The sequence below is a fragment of the Haliotis asinina genome, chromosome 11, assembly GCF_037392515.1.
Source record: "Haliotis asinina isolate JCU_RB_2024 chromosome 11, JCU_Hal_asi_v2, whole genome shotgun sequence".
NCBI classification, from domain to species: Eukaryota; Metazoa; Mollusca; class Gastropoda; order Lepetellida; family Haliotidae; genus Haliotis; species Haliotis asinina.
Window position 1 is genome coordinate 55,690,036 of NC_090290.1, and position 11,022 is coordinate 55,701,057.

General features: G+C 37.0%; 1 protein-coding gene across 2 annotated transcripts in view; it reads left to right on the forward strand.

Moving 5' to 3' along the window:
* LOC137256180 (sterol regulatory element-binding protein cleavage-activating protein-like) overlaps positions 1 to 7,617 on the forward strand; it is a 37,539-nt gene extending 29,922 nt beyond the window's left edge. For both annotated transcript variants that reach the window (XM_067793889.1, XM_067793890.1), the window contains exon 24: positions 176 to 7,617. In XM_067793889.1, coding sequence (XP_067649990.1) covers positions 176 to 358 — 183 coding nt within the window. In that variant the 3' untranslated portion in view covers positions 359 to 7,617. The remainder of the gene's footprint in view (positions 1 to 175) is intronic.
* The last annotated feature ends 3,405 nt before the right edge of the window (positions 7,618 to 11,022 follow it).

Below are 11,022 nucleotides of genomic sequence, written 5' to 3' on the forward strand. Positions count from 1 at the left end.
TTTCTGGTTTCCCCCAAAGTGATATTGCTTGAATAGAAGCAGCGTAAAAGCGGCATTGAACTAAACTCACTAACTCACTAATTCATTTGAGAAGGCATCTGAGCAGGCTCCAAGGGTTAAGTGGTGCTAGTAAACAAACAGGTTGGGACCGATGAATCTGTCATCTCTGTTCCAGGGCTGTCTGTATTTGTGGGACATAGCCAAGGGGGAACTGATGAGGAGGATTGAGCTGGACGACTCCGAACAGGCCTCTCTAGTCAGCCATCTTGAGGTAGTCAGCAACATGGGAGTTGTCTGTGACTGTGGTGTTGACCTCAAAGTCATCCAATTCCCAACAATCCTAGAAAAATTTGAGTAGAAAAACATTCGCTGTCAGACTGACTCGGCTACATCATGTGCGCAGTGTTGGAAGTGGAGGACACTACGAAACATTGACATGACTGAAGTGTGTTTACTTGGGATCACACAATCAATATGGTCACTTCAGATGTCGGGAAAGCAGAACCAGTTTTTTCATATGCCACTCATAGCCAGTTACATGGTGTTGATATCAGGATAGTTAACCCTCTCAGCAATATTCAGTGTACAAGTGTCCTGAAGTTACATTGAATTGGTAAATGTATAATTGCACAGAAGTACTACAAACAGTTGTACCTTATGAGAGGAATTACACTATAACAATGAATCTTTTATGATGTTGGTTGTATGGAAAGCAGTACTTCTGAAAATCAAACTCTGGGGATTATTGTGGCTGCATTTTCGATTTCATTTAAGTAATCAATAGGATACAGTTCTGCCAGCAGGGGAAATGGAACTGTTAAAGTTTACACTTGTCCTGAATTTAACCAAATATTTATACTACAGAATATTTGTGTGTAACAATATCTCTTTCCCAACTTGGCTATAGGTTGTATCAGGAAATCCCATGTTGCATTATTCATGTATATTGAACATTATGTTAATAGATATCCAAACCATTAGTTACTAAAGTTACCTACTCTGTTCCATATTTCCTAGGAAAGAAATTAATCAGTGGCAGCTCTAACCTGATAATTATCATAGGGTAAGGTTACTATCCAGTTGTGACATTCACATGACATTTATGACACAACATTGTGATTCTGACTTAAGTCAACATGAAACTGATCCTCACTCATTTCTGTCACATTAAATCACAAATATGCTGATTTACACTTGTCACTCCTTTCTCTGACTATGCATGGACCTGCCATGTATACTGAACAGCAATAGATACACAAGTTTCGAAAAAAATAAATCTCATAAAAGTAAGTTTCATGTCTCATATGCTGTCTATTTAAAAACTTGACCGAAAAAAAAAGAATGTTGCATTTCTTTTGATGTTCAGTATATTTCATGTGTTAACTTGCTTGTGAAAGCATGGTGTAATGTTCCTGCCTGTGGTGATATATCAGTCCAGGGATTATGTCTGCTGTATTCCCCAGCTGTGAGTCAGCTGGCCTACAGGGCCATGTGTGGCTTGCTCATGCATAGGTCCAGGTTCAGTGCCAGCATTAGTAATATGTGACCATGAGTGTGTGGTAGTGGTGAAAACAGCACAACTCTCCCTCAGTCTACAGCAGAGGTATGAAGTATTTGTAGCAGGTTTTATTGAAATTTGGGGGTTTTTTCCATCATATTTTCACGTTCAAATACTGCCTATCAATGTTTAATGGCAATCAGTTTGGAAACAGTTGAGGTATTATTTCAAGAAATTATACAAATATCAGGTTGGATAAAGTGATTTGATAAAATTATTAGCACACTATTGCGTATAGTGTCAAATCTTTAGTCACCAATTATTAACGTTGTCTTTGAAACTCAAGTGCAGGCATACCCCTCTGAGTCATTAAACACCCTCTACAACACACAAATATGTTCAGATATGAGAAAATATCGAAATTTTAACATGTATTTTTATAATTAATGTTTTATCTAAAATTTACCTACAAGTAGTACCATTGATTTAGATGTCATCCTCTTGAACCGTCAATTCTATTTTTATGTTTCAAGAATAATTGTGATAAAACACAGAAAATAGAAATGACTAGATTTCTGGTTGAAGTTCTACCGAACCATTAGATCCCATATGTTTCTCCCAGATGTACGTCACATAATGACATTACCTTGGTACGTGTCAGACATAAGATGTCTATGTCACTCCTACGCTGGGTTATTGTTGGACAGGGTCAAGGTTTATAATTTGTCATTCCACAACGTCATATCATTGACTTATGTTCAAGACAGATTGAAAATAGTCTTCCAGATTTGAAGTCTCTCCTGTGACCTGTTGATTGTGATGAGTTAAGCATTGTCAATACCTCATGGGTTTGTATACTCCACCTTCCACCATCACCCTCTTGTTCATACAGCTGTTTTTCAGTATAGTCACCTATTGTCGCTATCTGCTCAGCCAGAGCTGGTTCAGTCTAGTTAGAGGGACACCACTACTGAATGTTTAGATCAATTCCACAACACAGCTGAGCTATCAGCAGCTCTATAGATTGTCAAAGTTCATAGTGGTAGCTTTGTAATGAATCCAAACACTGAGCTTGGTTTGTTTGACTTCTGTGCATTAGGTTATTTTACAGGAAACTGTAATTACATACCCAAGTCTTCCCAGACTTCAGTATTTCTGGTGTCCACTGACATGATATTGCTAAAAGCAGAGTAGAACCCAAGTCATTCACTCACTCGCTCAAGAGATTCAACTTTGCAGATCGATTTAGCATTTTGGTAGTCATGCCCACTCCTCACTCTCGCGATTCTTCCCAGATGTTGAGGGCATGGTACATGTGTTTCAAACCCTTGAAGTGTTGCTGATGCTGGTTGCCCCACTGTTATCCCCTTCTACTGAAGCAGCATGCCTGTGTTGTTACACCGTCTATTGTTATGTTGTTTACGGGCTGTCATTGGTGGAATGTCTGATGCCATGATATGTTTTACTCATGCTGCTCAAGAGGTTGATGTGACGATCATGACAGATTATTGTCAAATGAAATAATCAGGGTTCGTCAGCTTCTTCTGGGTGGCATAATTAAGGGATGATGTATTTATCTGAAAATACCACACTGGTGTGGAAGTGAAATATGACATTTTTAAGGAGATCCTTTCAGTCACAAAGTATAAGAAAATGATAGAGCTGAAAGATATCAAAGTTGGATGTTTTCAGCCTTTTTGTGTTTAATCTAAGATTATAGACAAGTGTTATGTTTTCAACAAATCATGGAATTGTTTGGATATGTTCCAGTGGTGATGTCATTCATATGGTTATGTCAGCTTGTTGTTAGAGGATACAACCTGCCAATGACAGCCTTGTCTTATGTTACTCACACCCACCAATTTTTGTTACTGTTGTTTTCATCCTTGTAGATCTCAAGCAACATTGTTAGTGAGTATTGCATTGAATGTATCTGAAGAGCCTTAGTGTGAAAACAAGCAGTCTCTGACAAATCTGATCTTTGTGCCTGCTGTTAGGGCTGCAATGACTCACCCAGACGTGGATTTGATTCAATTTCTTATGTTAGACCCTCATTTCAATCATTTTCGATTCAATTCTTCAAACATCAGATTTCATTTTACATCTGAGCTGTCATTTTAAGTGTGCAATACATTGTCTACTTCCTGATGTCTTTTAACAAAACAATTCTCCCTGGATAATTAGCCTGTCATCAACCAGTCACATTTCGCCTTATACCAGAACTGGAAACTGCACAAATTGGAGTCCAAATTACATTCTGGCTGCATGATAATAATTCAAATAGGTATTCATATATCAAATCAAAATAGTCATAATGGTTATCGAAAATCAAAACTAGGGAGTCAGATTTCATTTTTTATGAATCGAACTGAATTGTTGCAGCCCTACCTGCTACGTCTACTCAAATCTGCAGATGTCCCGTCTCAGGTCACATCAGAATGACCTCTTGCCCGTCCGTCCAAAAAGATTTGTTTACATGATCAGAGGTGAAAGTTCAAATGTGTTTTGTATTCTTAAAACCGTGAAAGGTTTACAGGACTTTTGGAAAGAAATCATCTTTTTCTTGGTTCAACTGGATAAACATTTAGTTTCAAGTAAGTTTCCACTGGGAGATAAACCTTACAATCTCAGCCATATTATTAGACTTATAAAAAACTTCTTTGGTTCAGTTGCCAAATATCGAATCTGAACTTTATCAAAATGTAGCATGTAAGTTGTCATTTCAAATGTGGGATATAATACTCAAGAAAACTGTATTTTGATTGGCAAATACTAGCTACTGATTTGTCACATGATTGGTTTGTCTGGCAATGCGAAATGCAGTTCCAACATGACTTGTAACGGGCTGTGTGCAGTGTAGCAGCTGTGAGCACAAAGACCTGATTTTACTGAGACTGAAACCTGTGATGTGTACAAGTAGATTCCATGACGATCGAATCATTGGCGTGAAAGGATGAACATGTGTCCCACATATCATTAGCAACAATTCAAGATATACTCCATGGATGCGTGTTTAATATTGTTTCCATTTTCCAGTATAAATTCATTTTAAAATATCATGTTCCGTTTCCAGATGTTTAGTATACTTGTGTTTTGATTGCCCTCAGACTAAATGTGGAATCAGTGCAGCCAGATGTAGGCTTCAATAGTTATACTTTACCAAAAAAATTCTTACCTATATTACGCTATAGAAAAATCATGTTCTACTATGGCACTGCAGGTATTGTGATAGAGTATTTACACAGACTGCCATTTTCAACATTATTAGCCATTTTCTGAATCTTGAATGGGCCACTGGCCTTGATTCAATATAAAACTTCAAAATTTTAATGGGCCATTGTTTATTCTTAGTCCGTAGCTTCTGCTTTTCCCAATGCTTGTAATATTTCTATCATTGCATGTGATATATAAGTGAACTGGTGAATCATTAGTCCTGAAACAAACACATGATTTTTCTGCATTTGAACTGCTCTCTGCATCGTCAGAATCAATGTATATGTGACTCCCCTATAAGTATTCTTGGTGGGGCTGGGAGTCTCATTAGGAACAGAATATGATTTTGGTCACTGCCACAATATGCAGGATGTGTTTTGTTTGAAAGGAGCCAAAAGTGTTCTCTGTTATAAATCATCTACCAGGATGTTCAGCAAAACATTCTATGCATGTGTGGGTGCATCTCATGTGTCTTTATGTAAAACATTGTGTAGTAGTTTGTCTCCTCACCTGCTGAATACACTTTACACCCTGTCACACTTTCTTGTTAATCCATGGGAACAAAGGATGTTAAATTAAAAATAGTGGTAGCTGAAATATGAAGATGTTTTCCTGCATAGTTTTTCTTCGACTTTCTAGGATAAAAATCCTCTAGCACAAAAGTAGGACATCCTGAGATTTAAGACAACCCTTTAATACAGTCTCAATTAATATTCTGTAGACCTCGAAATACAACCGTTTCTCTTCATAGCTGAAAGGTCAATTCTGGGGATTGTAATGTTGTTTCATTGTTATACACGTTCATTTAGTACTCAAACGTAAAATATTCTGTCTAAAGAATACTGATACTGTTTGGGAGGTTTTTGAGAAGTATTATGTCCCATCCATCTTGACTGATGGGAAAAGAAATATTGAAGTCAGGCACTTTGTAGTATGTGTAACTTATCATGCATAATTTAATGTTTGTGAGACAAATTTGAAAGAACATGTGGTTGATGCTGAGAAAGGAATGATGATCATGAGAGCTTAGGGATCTTAGTTTACAGTGTTTAATGACATATCCAACCAATAGATTTGATTAAATGTGTTCTCATATCAGTAACCTGCTTATTATCATAGAAAGCACTTGGTAACACGCACATGTAATTTGATTTTGCCTTGTCCTAGTCTTGCATTATGATTGTTATTTAATAGATTGTAGATAATCTCTTGAAATCCATCATTGAAATTGGGAAGAATGGAATAATTTATGTTATTTATTATTTCTCTTTAAGAGTCAAGTTAGATGCGACAGATGTCATAAGATGAAATTTGTTTTTAATTACTTAGAAAAATGGTAGTTCTTTTCTATTTAGCCATTTTATTTAGTTTAGGTGACATTTTAATAATTAATAATTCAAAGGATCACCTAGTGAATATAGACCTTAAGATAATGCCCCCTTATGCATGGCAGCCTAGTCACTGAATAGTCGAAAACGGAAACACATGACTACGACAGATGATATGTGTTTGCTGTATATCCAGGCAGTATTGTGGTGTCACACACAAATCCAAAGGCAGGTGCTGTAGCACACCATTTCAAAGCTTATACTAATCATAGCAACGAAAAGAAGTGCAAGACGTATAGAAATTGATCGTGTTTTGGGTTTCAGATATCTAAACCTAAGGAAGGCAGTAGGGCCTCTCAGTGTAACAGTTACACATATCTGTACAACCATGATTGTTGCTAATGTACAAGTGAGGCCAGTCTCTCTTTCTATTGTCAGTGTGGTAGTTGACATATCTTGGGCTTACAATGCCAAAACAGTGCCCAAATGTTCATCTACCAACTCAAACTTCCATTAAGATTTTCACAGGGCTCCAGATAAGGGCCACGTCGGCGCATGTACGGACACAAAGTACACATGATACAGCTGGAAATTATTGAGGAAATGTAGCAGATACACACCACAGTAATGGCGTACAGTCTTAGAATCATTTACAGACGTATTTATCTGCATAAATATTGTTTTGTTGTTTTTTACCTGTTTACTTAAGCGTAGCAGTGTTGTGATGAAATGAAACACAAGATCACTGATATGCCATTAAAATCCATTCAGTACTCTAAATGTAATCTTTATGTTTTTCCAGTACTTCTGTATTGAAAAAGTAAGGAGTACATACTCTTTATATTGAACAATTATCTGGAGCCCTGACTTTCAGATCTACATGTTTGTATATGGCTTAGTATGCCTACTTTAATTAGGGAATATTCAAAGGTACTGAAGATTTATCATAGAAATATGTGTTTATTTACTGGCATGTCTGATTTTGATGAAAATATAACCTCTTTTGCATTATTTCATAATCCAAACTCAAAAATGTCTGTAAATCCTACTTTTGCAGTCAGAGTGGTTACTGTCGGTTGTAGATTACTCAAAAGAAGTTAGAGAACACTTGGTTATTTTATAGATTAATGTAGTCATATGGAAAATCACCCAGGTATTCTTTAACTTGTTCTGAGTAGTATATGAGAAAATGGCTGGTGTAACATCAATATCTAGTGTAATGTAAAGGCAGCGCAATTGACCAAATACATGGTATATTTCTCTGAGTGATATTATTGATATTTTGTTCTAAATATATATCGATTTTGCTAAAGCATGTCTAGTACCTCTGGTATTTGATGACATTGTTATATAGGAAGAGCTCTTGTCACGAGTGATTACAGAGGCACATGTTGTGGGGGATTTTCTCATTCGCTGTATGTACTTGGCTGCAATATCACATGTAGAAGTTGAAAGTGTGAGACAGATCACGAGTCATATAAACATGTATATTTTGTATGGATGTTTGTATATCATGAATGTTTGATCAAAGTCATGTCTATATTTCTCTGTACAATAAACCTCTTGAAAACAAACAAACATGAGTTTCATGTGGTTTGTCGACAGATATAGAATTGGGCAGAAAATTACATTAATTTTCAAATATTCAAATTAATTCATATTGTAAAGTATTCCTGAACATTTGCAATAATCTCTCACACCAATATATCAAAACCACACGATAAAATTACTGTGTATGAAATTATGAGGACGAACCTGATAAACGAAAGCACATGGTAATTATGGCAATTATCATGCATAATGGGTGACAATATGATGTCTAGTGGGAAAAGCTTATACTGCATGCTTGAGTGCTTTATGCTCATATGATAACAAGAGAAACATGCCTTGGTTATTCCTCCTGATGTTCCTGACAGAGGCATTAAATCCTATTTAAGGCTGCAACGATTCAGTTTGTTCATCAAACATCAAATCTGACGCCTTAGTTCAATTTTCGATAACCATTATCACTATTTCGATTTGATATTTGAATAAGTATTTTACGCAGCCAGAATGTAATTTTGACACCAACTCATGACGTTTCAAGTGCTAAAACAAGGCAAGACATGATTGGTTGATGCTAGGCTAAATATCCAATAGAAATTGCTGTCAATAGACATCACCATTGACGATGGATTTAATGCTAAAACAGATAACTCTGAGAGTTGAATGCGATCTGAGGTTTTTACTTGTACGAAGAATCAAAGTGAGGGTTCAGTGTCAAAAATTGAATCAAATCAAGATCAGGGGAATCTTATTCCTATTCTTAATCTTACTCCAGAACATAACTCACTATGTTAGATGATTATTATCACCAAATATGCATACATACCTGCTCAGATTATAAATGCTGGTCAAAAAGTTCTAAGTCTAACACAGACAACAAATGACTTAGTCAGATCTTAATATTTTATTTTTCTATATACTCACCCTTGACTGCAATGCACTTGTCATATCAGTGTTTCAGTTGCTCAATTCCATGTGCAAAGAACTTTTCTGAAAGTCCTGTCACATACACGTTTACAGCAGATTTGAGCTTGTCATTACTCTCGTAGCGTTTTCCACAGAGATTTTGGAAATAGGTGAAAGTCGTTTAGGGCCAAGTCAGGTGAATATGGATGATGATGAAGTTCTTCGAAGCCACATTGATGTACTGTAGACTTTGCCAATTTAGAGTTGTGAGATAAGCATTGTCATGTAAAATCAGAACTCCAGCCCACAACAAACCACAGCACTTTTCTTTGATAGATGCTCTCAGTCTGTGGAGTAGATGAGCATAGTAGGCACCAGTGATAGTCTTTTGACTCTCCATGTAGCCAACATGGATGATGCTCTTCGCATCCCAGAACACTGTAGCCATGACTTTCTGAACTGACCTTGAAGACTTGAACTTCATGGGTGGAGGAGAAGTGGGGTGGTGCCACTCCATGTATTGATGCTTCAACTCTGTTCATGGGTGGAGGAGAAGTGGGGTGGTGCCACTCCATGTATTGATGCTTCAACTCTGTTCATGGGTGGAGGAGAAGTGGGGTGGTGCCACTCCATGTATTGATGCTTCAACTCTGTTCATGGGTGGAGGAGAAGTGGGGTGGTGCCACTCCATGTATTGATGCTTCAACTCTGGACCGGAATGATAAGTTTCATCCTCTGTTAATAATATACTTTCAAAATTTTCAAAATCCTGCTAATTCATTTTAAAAGTTTCCTTTGAAATATCACTTCTCTTTTTCTTCAAATCAGCACTGAGAAACTTTGGGACCCCTCGCGCAGATACTTTGTTCATGCCCAAACGATCATGGTTAATAGTTTGAATGGAGCCATGACTTAGACACGTATCTCGTTCAACTTCAGCAACAGTCACATGTCCAGTGTACGAATTCGGTTTTTTTCACAAGCAGCACCAAGTGCAGTTAACAGTCAGATCCAGACTGCACCTGATTGAATAAGACTGCACCATTTTCATTTTGTTGACTTATACAGTTTGTAGCAATGACATTAAAATAAAACAATTCAAAATAGTTGGCTTGTTTTCATTTATTCAAGAATGAACAAGCTCAAAATGCAAAATACTTTTCAACAAAACTAATAAAGAAATTTGTTGCATTAAGCCCCTCCCATCTGTTAGCTGAATATTTGTAGAAACTGTGCACGTTGTACAGAGCATCATCCATCACTAACATGTAGGGGATTGACTTTTCAGAGTCCTTTACTGCTAATTCCAGTCTATGAGAGCAACAGTGTATTGCAACTAGGTGTGGCACTAAAGTTTTGATACGTGTTGCGTCCCCACTCTTGCACCCTATCATTGTTGAAGCACCATCAAACCACCCACTAAACCGTGTCTCCATTGATCACAGTCAAACCCCAACTTATCATGCATCATTTCCATGATTGCATTGTTGATGTGACTTGCATCAGCCTTTGTAACTTTTGACAAACAAACAAATACTGACTTTGGCTAACCTTGATGAACGTATCTGATAAACATTATTTCCTGCTCCATTGTGCTACAGTCCGTAGTGCCATCGCACAAAACTGAGAAAAACTCCACGTGTTTTAGTTCAGAAACAACTTCACTCATTATCCATTCATTAATAAACTCAATGAATTCCCTGGCCTTTTTATCTGATGCATAGTTCATGCCCACATTGTAATTCCAAAAGCTTTGGAAAATCACTGTAAGGCTTTTCATTTATTGCCTGTATGCCATTCATTTCTAAATGAATATAATTTTGGCTTTTTCACCTTTAATTCGTTATGATCATGTTTTTCTGAACTCGCATGTTTTTCCTTCGTACCAATACTTGTAGTTGCAAATAGTTCGTCAGTTGACTTCTCAACATTTACAGTACTGGGGCTTGCCGTGGTGTCTTTAGGCCTATCTCCACCAACATTGCTTTCTTCACAATCTGAACTTCCTACTGTTTCTTCAACAACAAAGTAGCTAAGTATTTCTGACTGTCCCACTGGTATTTTTGACTGTCCCACGAAACCGGAAGACTTTGTTACTAGGTGACAACAGTTTCTGCCTAGTTCTGACGGAAATATCCGGAGACACATGAGCTAACAGTCTTCCAACTTTCATTGGCTGATACCAATGATGACGTTATGTACATTAGCCAGCGAACTGAAGCAAGCATTTGTGATTGGTTCATTCTTATGACGATATGCCCGTTATTTAGGTCCAAACTATTTTTAACATGCGTAAGTAAATCTTTGTTTACGTTTTACAAACATTTCAAACTATTTGCTTTTCGTTTTATTTATTCATCTTTCAAATCAATGTAACATGACAGTTTATTTCAAACTGCACCTGGTGCAGTCCAGCAACAGATTCAAGCTGCACACAGTAATTTTTAGCTGCACTGGTGCAGAATTTATATAGCGAATTCGAACCCTGATGTCTATCTTCAAGAATAGTTTTCTCCATAGCTTCTACTGTTT